Source organism: Styela clava, chromosome 11 (assembly GCF_964204865.1).
Source record: "Styela clava chromosome 11, kaStyClav1.hap1.2, whole genome shotgun sequence".
NCBI classification, from domain to species: Eukaryota; Metazoa; Chordata; class Ascidiacea; order Stolidobranchia; family Styelidae; genus Styela; species Styela clava.
Window position 1 is genome coordinate 909,114 of NC_135260.1, and position 20,127 is coordinate 929,240.

At 37.5% G+C, this 20,127-nt stretch overlaps 1 protein-coding gene across 2 annotated transcripts; it reads left to right on the forward strand.

Moving 5' to 3' along the window:
- The first annotated feature begins 464 nt into the window (after positions 1–464).
- Positions 465–18,965, forward strand: LOC120346972 (uncharacterized). 2 transcript variants are annotated; one of them, XM_078117729.1, is made up of 13 exons: positions 465–620; positions 2,848–2,909; positions 3,207–3,246; positions 3,519–3,644; positions 3,846–3,953; positions 7,077–7,250; positions 8,624–8,725; positions 9,659–9,797; positions 10,956–11,040; positions 12,013–12,094; positions 12,369–12,542; positions 14,160–14,368; positions 14,974–18,965. In XM_078117729.1, exons 1-13 carry the CDS (start codon positions 551–553, stop codon positions 15,163–15,165), a joined length of 1,563 nt encoding a protein of 520 aa, XP_077973855.1. In that variant the 5' UTR covers positions 465–550; the 3' UTR covers positions 15,166–18,965. The 2 variants fall into 2 exon arrangements, with proteins under 2 accessions (XP_077973855.1, XP_077973856.1); XM_078117730.1 differs by lacking the exon at positions 12,369–12,542.
- The last annotated feature ends 1,162 nt before the right edge of the window (positions 18,966–20,127 follow it).

A 20,127-nucleotide genomic window follows, 5' to 3' on the forward strand; every position in this document is an offset into this window, starting at 1 on the left:
TGGTCAAAAAAAAAAAAATTATCCGCCACCACTCAAAATAAAATAATCAGTAAATTTCCAGTTAGGGTGAAGGCTAGGAATTCAGATTCAGAATCATTACTAAGCCTAAACTTATAATTTTTAATTAATATACTTATATCTACCCAGAATGCGCCAGCAAAATCCGTTTCGCCAAGGGCCCCGCAATATTGGGAGCGGGCAAGACATGTTTGGCCTGTATTCTCATAAATTAGGAAACATGGTGGCGGGTAATATGCCATATCGCGCAGAATTCCACAAAATACTGCTCTGACGGGCGTGGTTGTGACGTCGTCGTCATCGTTTCATAAAGATAAAAAGAGCAGCATTTAACAAACTCTCTTTTTTGTGACGCAACACGTATCCTAAAATTTAAAAGAGAGAAAACAATTTATCTTTCCGCTTTAGAGTAGTGAGTGAGCTTGCATGAGATATATTCCGATGCAAATAGACTGAAGCTTCATTTTAACCTACGTTGTTCGAACATCGACTCTCATTGAAGAAAAAAAAAGACGAAATTTTTGCATTCGAAATGAAGATTCCGATTCGAGCCAGTTTCATCGGACTAATACTGTTGGTGGAGGCGTATTTATTGATTAAAGGTCAGTATAACCGTGCGTGCTTTGTTGGTTTGCTTGCTTGCCTTTGTTTTGTTTTTTGGGGCGCACTGTAGTATTTTCTTCGAATATTTAATACCAGGTGGTGAGGTACTCCTTACTTTATTCCATAGTGTTAACGCTGTTTTTGGCACTCCAGAAGTATGTGCAGCAAGATGGTGGGCACCGAAACGCCGTATGTGTACCAGGTTAGGTTAAAAATTATGGCCTAACCTGGCACACATACGACGTTCCGGTGTCCGCCATCTTGGTGCACATACTTCTGGAGCGCTGTTTTTTTAATCGGGTAGTATTAATTGCTGATTATACTAAAGCAAAAAGTAAAATAAACATTGAAAACCTCCTCAGCGATTTTCAAACATGAAAATTATTGCTTTGTACAGAGGGTTAGTTATCTAAAAATTATATGAAGACTCTAAAAATCAGGCCATTAATATTTAAACGGCATGAACGCTTTATTCTCTTCTAACTATCGAATCCAGATTAACGAGTACATTTATAAGATGTTAAAATTTGTTAAATTCGAGAAATAAAGTGTTTTTTCATCGCCTTTTTGCGCAATTTTTGGCGCTCCGGGAGTATTCGTACCAAGATGACGCACAACCTGAACAACCTTGATTTGGTACACATACTATGTTCAGGTTGTGCGCCATCTTGGTACGAATACTTCAGGGAACACCCGTTGATCAGCGCTTTAGCTAATATATGCGGCATGGCGACACTGTGAATTGACATAGTTCTATTGACAAATTTCTTATCTGTTTCTAGCGTCACGGCTGGCATATTTGTATCTGGGGGAATATTTATTTATTACGACGTACAGGAAGCCGGTATGGCGGTGTAATGCTATGACAAACCTCGGTCTTTCGATGACGGTTAAACCGACATTTATATTTAAAATAATGATATTTTATCTGATAGATTTTTCCCTCGAACACCTCGTTTATTTTGCCACGTATTGAATGCGTTGCTGTACCGTAAAAAGGCCGGATTTACCAGGCAACGTAAGCTAAAGATTATGGGCCTCAAATCTTAGGGGCCTCGGCATTCCATTTTAAAACTATTATTAGTTTCAAGTCGTTTTTAAATTGTAAAAGATTGTTCCAGAGTAAAACAGGGTTAGAATTTTATAAAGCAGATATTAATCAAATAAATTCTCGTCCCGAATATTTACCGTTTTGAAAATTGCAAACTGTGAAATAATGAATTTGTATAAATTTGAATAACGGTGCTCCGGTTTCGTGGTATTTTGTTACGACCAGAGTTTCTAAATCAACTACCCAATCTACTTGGACGATTTGCTACGTATTTTGTCATCAGCTAAAATGCCACACAATTCATTTGTGACGCCATAATGGGTTTTTATGACGTCATTATTTAAGAGGAGCTTCACAAACAGCGCAGCCTAGGGCCTCTTATCGTCGAAATTCCGTCCTGACCGTAGATCTTACTAAATGATCCCTCCTTCATTGTAAAACTTTTTTTGGCTTCGAAATCTCCTATGAAAGGATTTTTTTGTTTTTAAACTTAAATTTTAAATATCGTCACGTACACTCAAATGTTTAGAAGTGAAAAATCGCTTATAGATTAGCGGGTGTGGTGGCCCATTGGTAAAGCGTTTGACTCAGATATTCTGGCATCGCGAGTTAGAATGTTGGGTTCAACTTCATACCCACCACCTCACCCAGGGTGTTGTTAACTGATTAAGCAATGCCGAATCAACAACATCGCTGCCGATCCAAAATATAGCAGATAGTTACGTATCAGTGGCCGTTCGTTCACAGAGAGTCTTGTTCGGGTAGAAAGGCGTATAGAGGTAGCAGCAAACTAGGGGGGAATTCAACTTTCCCGAGTTTATTGCTTGCCAGAAAAATTGAAACGATTCCCAGAAACCAGAAATCGAATCGCGGTGATCGGTTGGATTTTCGCCCACGCCCGCAAGACCGCTAAACATTGTTAGGTTTCCCAATGGCGGGCGTAATTTTACAAATTTGATTCGACCAATCATCATCGAGGAAAATAGTGCGTTCGCATGACGTGGGTAGCAGTATGAAATTAAATATGGAATGAGCGAATGCGCGCCATAAGGAAATAGGTACTGAACTAGTCTCGTTATGAAAAAAGTTCAGTAACATAACTTTCGTTTATCTATCATAAACTTATTTTTAAACTGTTATTTCGCTCGACTCTAATTCTAATTTTCTCTTAACAGGTGAGCAATGCTGGATGCCTATGATTTGCGACGATCAACCTACTTGGAGAGACGTTAATACGGTGAGAGCTGTAGTAGTAGTTTCATATTGGTGGTATTATTGCAGGAATTGAACTGTTTTGTTTGCAATCTGAAAATAAAATGAGAAAATTGAATTTTCTAGAAATTTCTTCCATCATTCTATAAGTACCGAAACTCATCTTAATCGATACCTCATCCCAGATTTTACGTTTTTCATTTAATTCATGGAGACACTTTTTCACGGCATATGATAACACTTGCTCTGCTGAGCCCTTACTGCACGGATGTGCAGCCTTCATATCCATATATTTAAATATTTCTCTCTTGTTCTATTTCAGGAGAGACAGTGCACAAAAGAACAAGAGAATGCTCTGGAAGGTTCGTGTCCACAATATAGTTTTCTTCGAAATACGTTTGCCATGTTTTCATATTTGTCAAACAATCGTTCTATTGAAAAATTCAAATATTTTATATTTTTATTGCGCCATTTTGAAGAATTGAATCATGACGTGTAGTTTAGCAATACCCGTCTCATATTCTTATTTTTACCCAGAGAGTGAGGGTACATATCTTCCAACAAAAAACTCACTGATAATGGACTGTGAAACTGATGGCTCAATTGAATATTTGTTTATATTTATGTTTCCCAGCTTTAACGGAACAAGTACACGAGACGGAAAGTATGCTCGATCAATTACAAAAGAGGTTGGAAGATTTAAGTACGAACTCAGTGCAGCCCTCGGTTGTAGATGTCAAAGAAACGACCACTCCCCAGGGTGAGAAAATCTAAGTCTTTCAAGCATACACTAGAACAAAAAGTCCTCTTCAGTCATAGTAATTAGTAATACGGCGATTATGCGAAAACGTTGAAAAACAAAAAGTTTGCACTGCCAATCAGTATCTCATTCTTTCCTTAAAGCACCTAAAACTATGAATCTTGCTTTAAAATTGTAATATCAACTCACTTTTTCACACAGGATACAAAGACAAGAAAACTACCGCCCCTGCTACATCCCCGTGGTCAACTAAGGAAGCCTTTTTTTCTACTTTTCGCCCACAAACTACAAAAGTCGAACAGAGTACAGGTTGGTGTGGCCTCCTCTTTCTCGTTTTTCACTCGGAAAATATTTCTCCTCTAAGCGCTTTTTAGTACGCGTCAAATATATTAAGTAGGAATTCCTCAATACCTGAGGTCCAGTAAAGGTAAATTGTGACACTTCCAAGAAAAGTAGATCCTTATGTACTAGTAATTGTCTTCTCTAGCGACTTGCTTGGAGTGAGATGTGAAAACGAATCCCAAAAACACTAAATGTATTTACTTGATTATAAGTTATTAACATTCGCCTAAAAGATTATTCTTGAAAAATGATTTTATTTATTCCCACAAGATGGCGTACATAGTCTGAGCGTTGCCTCGCTTCATGACCTTCTGACCTTTGGTGCTGTCGTTCGCTCTGCGATTCGAGAAATCGGCGTGTAAAGTAGTTTAGTACAACAAGTACTTCGGGCGTAGCATATCATTTTGGCATTCGTCATTCCCGACCATCATCTGACTACGTCATCCAAAAAAAATAAATTCTTGTGAAAACGTTCGTATATTTTGGCGGGTCTTTTCTGGATGACGTATTAAATGGTTTAAAGTTGGATGTCGGGGGGAGGAATACCACATGCTAAAATGGTTATGCTACGCCCACTAGAAGTACTTTTGGTACTCAACTATACCAGGTCGCGATTTCTCGAGTCTCACAGCAAAACGACAGCACCAAAGGTCAGAAGGTCATAAAGCGAGGCAACGCTCAGACTATGTACGCCATCTTGAGGGACTAAACTGAACTGTACCGGTACTAGACCCAGAAATCGCTGTTACTCACGTTTTTTTTTTGTTCATTTTTGGTAGGTGAGTTGTTTTCTTACAAATAAAAAGTTAAGCTTTTCCATAGCAAGTCCAGCTTGAACTTTAGTTTAGTACTTCTAGTGGTCGTGGTATAAGCATTTTTTCATATGTCTATCCGAACCCCCATATGACTACCGATAATCTGACTACGCCATCCAAAAATCACAGTGATTTAATGTGGACGGTCGTTGTCGTTCGATCACTTCGCAAACCTCAAAATGTTTAATTTAAACTTCTGTTCATTTGAGCTCTACAAAATGATCCAACTATGAGAATGACTTGTATACAATGCATTTGTCTCGTGTAGTTTCGTACCTAACGTACTTCTAGTGGGCGTAGCATAACAATTTTTTGATATGTCAATCCTAACCCCCATCTGATTACGCCATCCAAAAATTAAATCACTACGACATCACAATCACGGCATAGAGCTTGCCAAATATACGCACGATCGGCCGAAACGGGATTGGCGCCGACGATAAAAAACTGACTGACGTTATCGGTCTCTCTCCTATTGGAATCGTTGCGACGAGAAAACGAGAGAACTAACTGTTCGATTTCGGGTGCTCATTTGTGCGTCTTGGATGGCAGTTCGTATAGTTTGAAGGGCTCTATTACGTCACTGTGACGTCGTAATGACGTAATTTTCGGATGGTGTAGTCAGATGGGGGTTAGGATTGATACGTGAAATTTTCATGCTACGCCCACTAGAAGTATGTTACCTGTGTTAGGTAAGAAATAGGTTAAATAGGTAAGAAACTACATGAGACCCCAATGCAGCTTGCTCGATTTCGGCTAATTTTCTGTGCATTTTGGGCGCCCGTCTGTATATTCTGGGTGCTTGTTAGTCACCGTGGAGTCGTAGTGACGTAATTTTTGGATGCCGCAGTCAGATGGGTCAAAAAAGGGCAGAAATAACATATGCCGAAATTTAGTCAATCTATTCAAGGTACAGTATTGATAAGCACCTAAGGCCCCAAAGACAGAACAGCAGAAAGAGGAAAGATAACTTGAGATTCAGGAATAGTCATAATGCTGGAATGGTAGCTCCATATATATTGATAACACATTGTCTAGAAGGGGGGAGTGGGGGAGGCAAAGTTTTTTTTGCAAAGGCTCATTCCTGCATTCGTAAAACCCGCATGTGACATCACAATAACTTCTATACTTACCGTACTATATTTTACCTTGCAGTACCGTACAGCACATTATACAGATTGAGCGACATTGTCTCGTTTCAGAAAAACCCATTTTACTGATGATCAGACACCCCTCCTTTGGGAGACGTCTGGACATTGTTGAATTTGCGCAAAATACTAAAAAAAGTGCAATCTAAAAACGTCATCATTGAATTCCTCAGGGGGAAAAAGTGATCCGATTTGCCCAAGGAAAAAAAATTTTACCGTGGCATTCGAGAGCTTTTAACAAAAAACAGGCAATTTTGGTCATGTGACAACCGAGATCAGTTTAGATTATTATTGAGACAAGCATGGCTTGACAGGACGCATCTGACGTGGTGCCAGATGCCCCTCGTTTGTGAGACACATGGGAGTGTTTGTTTTATTGAACAAAATGACGGGACATTTTTGAGTTTCAAAACAAATCTAATTTCTGTATGTAGTTTTCACAACTTTCAGACTTTCTCCAAGACTTGACTGACGCAACAAAAAAGCAAAACGCTATGGGGTTGTAGTTTCCCCCGTCCAGGATTTTAATCTGACATGGGCGACCTACGGCCTGCGGGCCAAATCCGGCCTGTCTGCCTGTTGGGTAATTTAATCTGGCCTACCTAATTATGCCACAACCAAAATGAAACCTAATTTTGATGATTTAGGTAAAAATAGCTCAAGGATATTGTTGAGATTTCGATTTAATTTAGTTTTGACACAAGGCCTATTGTTTTCCACTTTTGCTTTTGTAACACTGTAAATATTGTTCATAAAATGTAACTTCTTACGTCACACTTTTATGGCCCGCCAGACCAGTCGGGCAAAATTTTTGGCCCTTGCTTCAAAAACCATGTCTGTTGTGAAGTTTGGTCACCACACCAATGAAAAAATTGTTTTGCTACGCCACTAGAATACTTGAAGTACGAACCCACTCCCCCCTGCAAAAAATTAGGGTTTCGTGTAGTTTAGTACCTCAAGTACGAACTATAGAAGAGGGGGTGGGTGACATTTTTTTGTTGCAAATTGAATGGTTGCTGACATTGTTTAGATTATTTAATTAAGTTTGAAAACAATTTTAATTTTTGTATGTAGTCATAATAAATTTCACAACTCTCTCCAATACTTGTTTCAATATTCTGTTACAGTACGTACCTGCCCAGCCCCTAAAGCTCCAGACAACGGGACTGTAAACATCGCAACTGCCTTCGAGGTCAATCAGACTATCGAATATTCATGCAATGCTGGGTATGTTCTTCAAGGATCAAACATTGGAATATGCAGAGAAAATGGAACCTGGGGTGAGGTGCCCACTTGCATAGGTAAGTGTTCACATAGCGCTGTTTAATCGTGGATAATTTTCAAAACTTCGAGGTGTTCGGTGGTTTCATCAAGGGATAATTATGTGCGAGAGTATTGCTGGACCCCTCGTTATCACATAACCGCTGGTTGTTCACCGCTTTCTTGCCATCTAGTCTGTGTATCTGAAACAATTAACTAGTAAATATTTCTAAATCCAACATGAATTTCATGGCCTTTTTGAACGAGAAATCGGGCATGCAATCAGAAAATCCTGCGTGCAAATCAGAATTCCAGGGGTGCAATTATAGCTAACGCCGTGCAAAACGACTGCGCTCGCGTGCAACTGACTTTGACTTTAGATGCTATGCTGTTCAATGCATCCTCGTAAAATTATTGGATAAAAAAATTGTTGAATCAGAGCAAAAATTGACGTTTGACCTTTGACCCCCAACGTTATTGTTATGCTTTTGCTATTAATTTTAAGAGTGTTTGTGCGACTTTAAATATCGGTACTATTTAGTTCATCCGCATAAAATTGCTGGTTACAAAAATAGTTGAATCAGAGCAAAAATGGACGTTTGACCTTTGACCCCCAACATTTTTGTTATGCGTTTGCTATTAATTTTAAGAGTGTTTGTGCGACTTTAAATACCGGTACTGTTTAGTACATCCGCGTAAAATTGCTGGTTAAAAAAAATACGTTGAATCAGAGCAAAAATGGACGTTTGACCTTTGACTTTATTTTTATACTTTGACGTTAATTTTGAGAGTGTTTTTGCTTAAAACTATTAGATAAAAAATGCACTGAATCAGAGCCGTAACTTACCAGCGTCGGCGCGGAGTCTGGCGATATTTTCGCTCATATCTCTTCGCACGGGATCCCTATCATTCAACACAACGGTGTACCAGGTTAGGTTTAGGATAATTTTATTCCAATTTTCCTCATTTAATATCAGTTCTATTATGAGTTCGGGGACTAACCAAGTGACTCCCGTAGTAGGCTATTTTAACCTAAAATTATGACTTGGTACACATACTACGTTTCAGTGTCCGCCATCTTGGTACGCATACTTCAGGGGTGGAGCTAACTCCTAATCTGACTATTATTTAAAAGAAGTTTGCTCTTTAAGTCCAATCAATGCAAGCCTCCCTAAATAGACTGTTTAGCAAACTTGGTTTTGGAATTTTGATAGCTAATTTTGACTTGTCACCATTGAAAGTCTGACATTTGATTATCTTTGGAATTCAAATCTGAGTCGGTATTGAAATTGTTTCAACCCGATGTCAATTGTGAATTTCATCCGATTTTACAGACCTGTTCAGAATGAAATAATAGTCGGTTTAGGCCAGAATATGAGGCTCGGACTCTAAAAAAGGTTTTTGTGTTTTTCAGTCGACCTTACATGTGATTTTGAGTCTTCAACCAACCCTACATGCGGCTACACTAGAGTTAATGGAACATTTCAGAGAGAATACAGAGATAATGGCGTTACAGGTATTGTTTCTATATTAAACGCTTGGATGAGTCACCTTTACTTCTGAGTAAATTTGCTTACAAATGACAGAAATGAGTCAATTTTATTTCTGAGTGAGTACTCGTAACTTTGCTTACAAATGAGTCTTCTTACTTCTGAGTGAGTGCCCGTAACTTTGCTTACAAATGAGTCTCCTTTACTCCTGAGTGAGTGCCCGTAACTTTGCTCAGAGATGAGTCTCCTCTACTTCTTAGTGAGTACCTGTAACTTCGCTTACAAATGAGTCTCCTTTACATATGAGCGAGTCCTTGTAACTTCCCTTACAAATGAGTCTCCTTTACTTCTGAGTGAGTACCTGTAACTTCGCTTACAACTGAGTCTCATTTACTTCTGAGTGAGTGCCCATAACTTTGCTCAGAGATGAGTCAGTCTCATTTACTTCTGAGTGAGTACCTATAACTTCGCTTACAAATGAGTCTCCTTTACATATGAGCGAGTCCTTGTAACTTCCCTTACAAATGAGTCTCCTTTACTTCTGAGTGAGTCCCTATAACTTCGCTTACAAATGAGTCTCCTTTACTTCTGAGTGAGTGCCCATAACTTTGCTCAGAGATGAGTCAGTCTCATTTACTTCTGAGTGAGTACCTATAACTTCGCTTACAACTGAGTCTCATTTACTTCTGAGTGAGTGCCTATAACTTTGCTTACAAATGAGTCTCCTTTACTTATGAGTGAGTGAGTGAGATGAAGAAAGCTGACAAGACGACTCAATTATACGGCGAACCACGGCCTCTCGATAGAACGCGCATTTCTACCGCTTAGCATGATGCGCCAAACTACGCCATGTTATTGCGCGGTCAGATTTTAGACTCTCTCACAAAGAATTGAAAGATGCTGTGTTTCCATCTCTCCCACCAGATACACTCTAATTGTTTTATTCTAATTCATCCTAGGTTATGTTCTTGCTGGTAACGGTACAATCAGATCCTTACCCAAGGCTTTGGCTGGCAATGAGGAACTATGCATGAGTGTCGACATAAAAGATACATCAGACGGAGAACTGGTGGCCAAGGCTCACAATGGAACTGTAACGTGAGTAGCTAACACTGCATTCATTTTTTTTACGTGACTTTTTTCCGCTTTTACTTTTGAGCAGGAGTTCCCAAGGCCCAGGACCGTCGGGACCCCAAATTGAGTCGAGTCATAAGTAGGTAGAGTCGCAAACAGGTCGGTGGGATCGCTAATGTATGGTTGAGGATGGATGTACAAAACATCTAAGATTTGACAAAACATGTTAAATTTAGCAGTTTGTACCATGGCTTATTGTAAAACAGGCCTATAGGCATCGCTCTATGCTTATGCTATAGAAAATGTAGGTGCTTATTGTGACATCACTGTTTGGTTTTAGCTTATTTTACTTAATAATATCACATGACCAAACTCAAAAGTCCAGTGAGAAAAGCTCTAAAGTTTTATGAAAAATATATATATTGACTTGGGGTCGCACTGGACACTTGAAAGTTGTCTTTGGGGTCATCCTGAAAAAAGCTTGGGAACCCCTGCTCTAGAGCATGTTTGTATTGGCAGTCACTGTGCAGTAAAGAATTATTATTTTTAAAAACCAATAACGGAATTTGTTAACAGTGTTTTAGGGATGTGCAACCTGTCGCCAGCATGCAAAATGCGGCCCACAAAAAAAATTGTGCGACCTGCAAAATAGTGCCAGATTTTACTAATGTGCGACATGCAAAACAAAATGTTTAATTTAGTTTAATCTGATACGTGGGAGGGATTCCAATCCCTTTGCAAAACCTATACCTCGGTCCAATATATTATCTATGCTATGAACAACGCATGTCATGTTGTCACGCAAAGCCAATGTTAAATAAAGATGCGGCCCGTGGCTTCACCCAGTTATTTGTATTTGGCCCTTAGTATTAAAGGGGGCACACGCCTGTTTTAGATTATTAAAAATATTTTCTCTGCTCTGAGAATCATTTGTGAACGGTATTACTGACAACCACTGTAATGTGAAGAGCTGCCGAAACTATATCTGTGCATTACACATTAGAAAATACTGATTGGTGGGAGGCTTTAGGTACTTTAAAGTTGATCCGCTCAAGACAAAAGCTGAATAATGGATTCCATATAAATGAGGTTACAGGAAAACGAAAAATATAGCTGATTGTGATTTATTTTGTAAGTCTATGTGAAGACAGCAATGATATGTTTTGTTATTTTTTTTTTTAGGAAAGCAATCTGGCCGTTTTCTGCCTCGACTACCTGGAAAACCGAGAAATTCATTTTAAAGAAAGTGAACTCTACAGATACAGAGGTTTGCAACACATTTGTTAGCAAAAATCTTTTTAAATATAGAATTGCTTTGAATATGAATCCCATCCCACATTATGCAAAAGTTTTGGCGTTCCAGACGTGTGTGTACCAATATGGAGGTAACTAATTTTGTTCGCCTACTTTGCATCAAGTTGTATAAAGGGATTAAAATTTATGGGCAAGGGATATATTCACTTGGCTAACACAGGGAGTCCCTGAACTCGTAATTGGACTAAAAAAAGAAATACCGGAATAAAATTATGGTCTCCAACCTGGTACATATACTACAGGAATCCCATCGCTTATAGGCGTTTGGTTGAGATTGGTAGGGTGTAGTCTTGTTTGATCAGCGTGCGGAGGGTTATAATCATTTCTTCGCATAATTGGAGTTTCTCTAGAATCCCTTTACAAACCGGGAAAACATATTAGACGTTCCATCAACTTTCCTCTTCGCATGTATAAACCTCGAATATAGATTTTTTTGACTCTAGGAGAATCCACTTGCAATTCTGATCCATTCAAGGACTGACTCCAAATCAACAACAATTCCTGAATCTATTCACCTCACTTTAAGTCAGGGATTCCCAAACTAAGGTCCGCGGACCCCTGGTGGTCCATGATGATTGCGCAGGGGGTCCGCAACGATATGAAATGAGTAATCGATTTTATTGATTTATTTCAATGAATAAGCCATTGTATTTTTTGGTTGAGTGTTGCCGACGAATATTCATAGCTTCCAGAAAACGCCTTTTTCATTTTATTGCCTTTTGCAACAACCCACATACATGTGTGAGACGGCAGTTGACTAGGCACAGAAATCGATAAGGCATAGGATGGGGGTCTGTCAATATTAAGATTCACAAACGGGTCCGCGGCTCAAAAAGTTTGGGAAACATTGCAGTCTAAGTCACACTGGAAGCACTCTAGACTTTACCTCGCAGCGGTGCTTAAACTTGAATCTTTTTTATTTCAGGTCCAACTTGAGCTTGAGGCATCCGGGAATGTAGAGTTAGACAACATAACAACTTTGAACTCTTCCGAATGTTATGGTCTAGGTAGGTACATCAAGATTTATTTAGTCAATGCCAAAGTTGTTGGAGCATTGAATGTTCTCTCCGATATTCTAGGGTTCAAACCTTATTTCAGTCAGGTTGATAAATTGGGGTGGACAATGCTGCTGTACAATGCCACAAACCTTTGCTTGGAGTGTGTCAGTGGTCGCTTCCTCGAAGCCTTGAAGTGAAGAAAACTTTCATAAATTTAAAATAATCACAAACAAATAATCTGAAAGTCAAGTTAAACTTTTTTTATCATTTGATTTTCTTGCAGATACACCGTGCGTGAAGCAAAATCTTGAGAACGGAACAATTTCTCCCGAGCAAGACCTGTACAGTCAGGATCAGGAGGTCAGTTACTCTTGCAACAGTAATTACACTTTGGAAGGGGGGCAGACGGGAACATGCAAAGCTGACGGCTCATGGTCCATAACACCAGTGTGCACAAGTAAGTTGTTTTCCCATAGCGATAAAAATCATTCCCTATTTACAATCTGCTGTCCCATCCCTATTCCGAATCTGCTGTCTTTATGATATAGATCCATCCCTATCGCAACCGTATTCTTGCTGCCAGCTCGCAGATTCAAATGCCAGACTCTTTCCAGTTCATTGGTGATTACTCAGGGAATCCCTGAACACGGACACGATATAAAATAAAAAAAACATGAAAAACCAACTATCAGCTTCAAAAATATAGCATCCCAGGGACAGTAATTCGCCCAAAGATTGTTCGCCCAAAATTGAGAACGTAATTTACAAATTGTGATATGGAGGATCAAATCCTACAAAGGAGATGAAAATAAAGTTAATTTGTGTTGTGAATTCACTCATTGATAGCTCATCTTCACCGATGTGAACTCACAATTCTGTCTGAAATATGAAAATTAAACTACGATGTCCGCCGTTGCGTGAGAATCAATATTTACTTGTGAATAAAAAGTGCTTCGATATAAATTACCAGCATTATCTGGAATGCCGCGGTGACAAAAAATAATCAATTATGACAAAATTATGAAAGTAAAAACGCAGTTTTGTTACCGAGTTTTCAGTCTTCTAGTAAATTTCGAAAATAGTTTTGACGATATTTCACAATCCGGTATTTGTTTAAAATATTGGAATAATTCGATTGGAAACTAAGCATGGCACATTTAAATACTCATTGAATGACAATAAAAATCGACTTGATTAACATTAAGTAATAATTTCACATTTTATGCATTCGATTGCTGCATGCCAGCGTGTATTTGTACATAAAATCATAAACTATTATACCGCCACTGACATCTGCGAGTTGCACTTCCCTCTAAAATTAATATTCACGATTTTTATTGTTTTATTTCTAAATGTGGGCACACTGATTACGGATTAATGGTCGATTAGTAGATTTTAGAAATATTTTTTAAACACCCTACGTCGTTGTGAATTGCATATTTGACACACTGTTTTAATTTCATCGTAAACGTTGGATAAAAGAGAGCACTCCCGTGGCAAAACAGAACGAAAAAGATGAATTTCCCATCATTCCCATTTCAAGATGAAAGGCCCTGGCCGAATTCGAGTATCAAATCACGAGAGATCTGGGCACGAGTATGAATCTTGTCGCATCCCTACTGTGCAAGGAACCACTGATACTGGTGATTGATCGCGGCATCCACTGGCGATAGTGTCGGTGTCGGTTCTCTATGAACTCGCGTCGTTGAGACAAAAAGTTTTTTTAAAACCGGAGTCAATACGTTATAGCTTTTCCTGATAATATTTAACCTCAAGTCCGACCGGTCTGTATTATCCAGCGCATATCTCACTGTTACAATTCTTTAGCTTCAATACCTCAGTGGTTGCCCGTACTTTGCTCAGAGAAACGTGTACTTTATTTCTGAGTGAGTTCGCATGACCTTTCTTGAAGCAAATAAGATAAACTACTGAAGGCTCACAATCATATTATTGTAGAAAACTGTTGTAAATAAAAAGTATGAAGGTTATTAAGTAACACGTACAAATAAATATTCTACCAATTGTTTCCTAAATATCTGACTTCAAACTATTTTGAATGTCATTTTTGTTTCAGAATGTGGCGTTGTCTATAATTCCAGATGTTTTCGAGCGATCGTTTATGACGTGAGAAACGTCACATTAAGCGTTGCTGAATCTATTTGCGAAAACAAACTGGCTAACATTTATGACGTCACACACTACAACCTGCTTCGAGATTATTTACGACCAATGATTCCTGATGGATGGCCATACATTAGAGTTTATACAGGAATGAATTACACGGTAGGTCGAGTCTGAATCATGTTGCTTGTGCGGCCATACATGAAATCATTATAAAATATGTGGCCGATATTGCTTCTGCATTACCATGTACTACTATTACATTTTATCTTGAGGTTAAATCCATATAGCTTTAGCATAGGAGAGAAGTTCGAATCGGGCCATTTATAACACTGACTAATCCAAGCTGATATCAAATTTGACCTTCATACAAATTTAAAAAGATTGTTTGCCAGCCTTTTCCAGTTTTTATTTTAAATTCAACCACAAACTTTCCTCTTTATGTAATGTTTCCGGGTAATTCAACAATTTGACTCCGACACCAATGCTTCAACTTTACAGCTCTGATACTGAATCAGAGAAAACTAATCCAAACTAATTTGATTTATGTGTCTATTTCATTCAATTCATATCCAACAACGGTAATCACTGAAGTGTGACTGAGCAGAATAATCACATGATGGTGTCACGCTTCATTTAGTTTCTTACCGACAACCAAATAATTTTGTTTTGCTTTGTCAGATCATATTGCAAGTATTACTGTTTCAACCAGTATATTCTCAAACTGCCATTTGTTATATTTCTCAAAACATATTTTTATTTCACAGAACGGTCAGCTGTATTCAACGACAGGTCAAGCTATGTCTCTGCCAAAAGAGGTTTGGTATCCGATTCCCTATGCATCGTCCACATCTGTTGTTGTTCTTGTCGCTCGTAACCCGGAAGAAATATATCGAGGGATTTTTAATGTTCCTCCTTCCTCTGAATATAACGGAGCCATCTGTGAAAATGAATTATAACTTTATTGAATGATTGATAAACAAAAACTGTAGAATTACTTGAGTTTGAGAGTAATTGTTATTCACCCTAGTAGCTTAATTACTATTTCCACAGTTGAACAAGCATATGCTCTTGTATTCCCGAATATTCGTTAGCCACACATACAGCTTAATTTACGCCCGACTAAGGCGCGCAGCCAGGATTTTCAAAAGAGGGGGTTTCAAAATCGGGAATTTCCCTTATCGTCTGTAACAGTCATCGCGATTACGCGCTCATTAAAACATCCGTCCGTTCAGCGCATAATAATTTTGGTGAACTGCCCGATTAAATATTTTTTTGATTCGTATTTTTTTCTATTTTGCGAATTTGACAAATTAGAGATGTGCTTGTAACACTGACTCCGCTCAATCGCAATGCTGCCACTACGAACATTTCTAAAGATAAATCCTTTCAAAAAATCCGTTCATCTGATGTAAAATGTCACAGAGTGAAATTCATTTCCATACAATAAAAATTGATCAAATATACTCCAGATTAATTAGCTTATATATCATTACAAACCGGGAAAAAGGCGCGTTCTCAACCTAGTTTAACACAAACCATTTTGACTGCAATTTTAAAGTAATGGATAAAAAGGCAAATCCCAAATAACCGTGTTCCGATTTTAGTGACGATATGTTTGTAAACGCCGAGCAAACAGAAAGAAATTTTGCGGTTTTTCAATGCCTAGAAAAGCTTTTTGAGACTGACGCGGGCCTTAACAAAACCTATATTGTTTTCGGTTTTATTTATGCGACTTTTTCAGTTTTCAAAAAATTTTAAAATAGGGGGTTTTGACCCCGGAAGTATGTATATTTAAACGATGCGATTAATTGCTCACTTATTCAAATTATGTGTCTGCCGGGCTTTTCTTGGGTAGGAATTCCAATAAAAATGCATACATTGTTAGATTTCCACCAGACAAACTATTTTTTATTTCTTAAATGTGTTCAAGAAATGTTTGAATTTATTGTTTTAACCCAATTTGTATCTGGGTGAATGTAAATGTTCTTGAAATGTTGGCGATTTGGTTTATTTAAATATATATTCCATGATCAAGAAATTTCAGTAAATTACAAAAACGTTTGATACTTTCTAAATAACGGCTTCGTATCTGTAACTTCTAAATCTTTGAAAATAAAGTTTCTAAAATAATGAAAAGGCATCGTCTTCAGATATTTTTATTGAACCTTTTTATGATAAAGCTGTGGAATCAGAGAAAAACACAATCGACTCTGAAAAAATTTACTTTTGATAATGAAACCTTTGGTAAATGCAAACTTTCTTTAATAGACAGTCACGAATGCTCAGTAAAATAATGCTTTTAGAATTTATAAGGAAGTTTCGATTTATTTTGAAATCTTTGAAAATCTGCAATTCTAACAAATTCAGACTCCCATTCATCTTGGGGAATTGCTCAACTCCTATTCGACAGACCTGTAGTTTGTGAAATTTGTTATTTTACGATGAATCGTTTTAAGCAAACTAGATTAATTTAGCAAACTTGAAAAAAAAAATTATCATAAAATAAAGATTCTGAATAATTTTGATTTGAACATCATTGACTGGAATAGATTTTTTATTACTTTCCTTCATTCTTTTGCAGAATTTCTTTTGTTTTTGCTATTTTAACTTTTTATTGACGAATACCTTTTCAGAAGGCTGTCGCATGATTAAAAGCACTTTAAGTAAAAGCTGTGTAATTGTTGTTAATTTTTCTTGACTAAAATATTTGACGGTTCTAGGAAATTCACCGTAGGAAAAATCCACTTATTTAAAAAAAGATTCGTTATTTAAGAGCATACTCTAACCCTATAAACCTGACTGTTTTAATCATAAATACTTGATACTTTTGCGATTTTTCGTACGCGGCAAAATTTCCTATGGGGCGAATTTTCCAAAGTTGATTTTGCACATAGTTTTGACATAAGTTCAAGAGCACATAATAATTGTTATTTTAAGACCCATATCTTTTTATATAAATTCCTAGGTCCACATATTCCATCCAGATAGAAAAACCACATTACTTAGAAGATTTTTCTGTGAAATCTTTCACAAATATCAGGTTGATTTCCCCAACTCTTGAGTCAGAGTTTTTTCTTGTCTTTTATATTTAAATTTGACATATTTTTCGATTTTCCTCAAATTAAAGTTTCATTGTGACCCAAAGGAAATATAAAAAATTCAAGAAGGTATCAAAATCAATTACAGCATTGTCTCCTCTTTACAATGAATTTTGTATTTTATTTTTCTTGTGTGTGAATTATAAGGATTGATGATATTTTTTATTATATTTGCTCTGGTATATGATATCTTTGAATTGTTCTGAATCACGCTGTTAACTTAGAATGAATTAGACGTAAGATCGGGCTAAAAAATCCCAGCCCGACTCCGGCCCGCGGGTATTAAACCCGAACCGAGCCCGACTAATTAACTGGATTTGCAGGCCCGACCCGAGCCCGACTAATTAAATGGATTTGCAGGCCCGACCCGACTAACTAACTGGCTTTGCAGCCCCGACAAATTCTGGATTCGCAGGCCCGAAATTTCATATTTTATTTAGGAGTTCTTCGAATTGTCATTGCAAGAGTTTAGTACAGTATAGGGGAATGCTGGGACATATTTCTTCTTTTGTGAGCTCTATAATCTGCACATTCATTTGACAATGCGGGGCTAATGGATAGAGGGTAGCTGAAGGTTTTACTGGGCAAACTAAGAAATTCCCTAGCGACACGCATATTATCATCAAGAGGCATTCAAAAACGTGTGTCAAATGTCCCGCTGCACTCCACTTGTGCGGCACATTAAATTAAACGAGGTATGCCGTTAAAAAGCAATGATAAGCATCATCATCTAAAGAACTACGAAACTTTAAATTTTGAAATTTAATATTTATGAAATCGGAACCACTCTGAAAAATAGTTTCTAATAAACATATATTTACTTATAAAAAATCCAGCGATATATAAGCCCGACCCGAACGTAATGATTGTCATTTCAGGCCCGACCCGAACGTAATGATTAACAATATAGGCCCGACCCGAACGCAATGCTTGATATTTCAGGCCCGACCCGACTCGAAATATCGGGTCGGGCAGGGGCTCGGGCTCCAGATCTTAGCTCTAGTGTGAATTATAAGGATTGATGATATTTTTTATTATATTTGCTGTGGTATATGATATCTTTGAATTGTTCTGAATCACGCTGTTAACTTATTTTTTCCAAACATATTTATTCCTGGTTATCTAATAGTTAAAAAAAACTCACAATAACTTGAAATTTGGGTGTTTTTTTCAAGATTGCGCACAACCTGAACATAGTATGTGTACCAGGTTGGGGTTTTCAGGTTGTGCGTCATCTTGGTGCACATACTTTTGAAACGCCAAAATTTCAGTGTAACTTGAAATATAAGAAAATGTTAGAAATTTATCAAAGTTGAAATAAATTACAGCATTGTCTTTTCTTAAAATAAGCAAGTTTTATATTTCGTAACACCTTCCCTCTATGGCTATCGAAACAAGGCGAAAACTTTTTTCGCATTTCATTTTTCTTGTGTGTGAATTAGGGTGATATACTATTATTTTATTTACTTCACTCCGGTATTTTATTTCTTAGATGTGTTTCTGAATCCTATCATTTTTCGGCAAAATATTTTGTCAATGAAAGTTCAAATTATTTTTCACGAACTGAACTTAATAAATGAAATTTATGAAAAATAATTTGAACTTTCAGTGCAGAAATATTATTTGCTACTTTGTGTGAATAAAATTGTATTGCAAAACGTTATCGATTTATTTTGAATATGATGAGTTAAATGTATTTCTCAGAAAACTAAGAAATTAGCTTAACAGTTCTATTCAAATTGTCCAAATACGACAAAATTTTCTAGGAGTAATCCCGAGCATGGCGCATTGTAGGAAAGTCCTGTAGTTATATGAAGCAAGATGGCGGAGGGCGGAACGTAGTATAAGTACCAGGTTAAGCCATCATTTTAGATATAGATCCTATGGGAGTCAATTGGCTAGTTCCTAAACTTGTAGTAGAACTGAAATAAGAAAAAATTGGAATCAAATTATGGCCCAACCCAAACCTGGTACACATACTACGTTCCGGTGTAGGGGGAAAGGGCCCATTGTAGAATATAATTACGGGATAAAATTCACATAGTGCCAATACGAGAAGAATCCGGTTGGCCAGGTCTGGCAGAAAATATTCTGGTTTTTTCAATATCAGCAGTGTCGCTGCTTGTCTAAATCCTTGTTCAGAGAGATTAGGAGGTGTTAACAGGACCGTGAACCGCTTGTTGAGTCCGACTTCGACAAAATATATCATCGGGAAATCCACGTAGAAGCGCACTTTACATTCAAACACAACATAAGTTATGAGTTAGCGACCCAGGGAAGATAAAAATAATATTAACTGACCGCCACGCACCTTTGGAAATGGAGTGGTCTAATAGTTGAAGAGAAAATCGATTTATTTTCATATGAGCATAGCAGCAAGTAATTAGTATATTGATCCATAGCTCCACCTCGCGGCCACAATTTTTTGAAAAGCTCGATCAATGCTAATGGAACGAGATCGTATAAGATTGAAAAAAAAAAAGCAAACAAAAAAAAAAAACTGAGCATAAAATAGCCTACATTAGTTCCACAAAACAACAATATTGAAAATAAATTCCCACCTGTCCGTAGCAACGGCTGGCACAATAAATAAAACGTATTTATTCCTTTGTCATTCCCATGAGGTCAATCATGCGAAACATTTTTTTGCTGTCATCTCGCACCTTGTTGAAATCTTTGAGGGTGTTCGTGTGGATCCAGTTGGCCAACTTCCATTCTACATTCAAGTCATCTTTATTCAATTCTGTAATAATAGGTTTCTCTCTCAGAAGAAATCTATGGGCAATGATGTGCATAACTATGCATAATTCAGACAAGTTA

What these genes read in the sequence shown, in the direction of transcription:
- LOC120346972 (XM_078117729.1), top strand. Translation starts at nt 551, where the DNA reads ATGAAGATTCCGATTCGAGCCAGTTTCATCGGACTAATACTGTTGGTG. An exon ending in GGCGTATTTATTGATTAAAG is followed by an intron (nt 621 to 2,847) that starts GTCAGTATAACC and finishes TTCTCTTAACAG; the next exon opens with GTGAGCAATGCTGGATGCCT. An exon ending in ATACAGGAATGAATTACACG is followed by an intron (nt 14,369 to 14,973) that starts GTAGGTCGAGTC and finishes TTTATTTCACAG; the next exon opens with AACGGTCAGCTGTATTCAAC.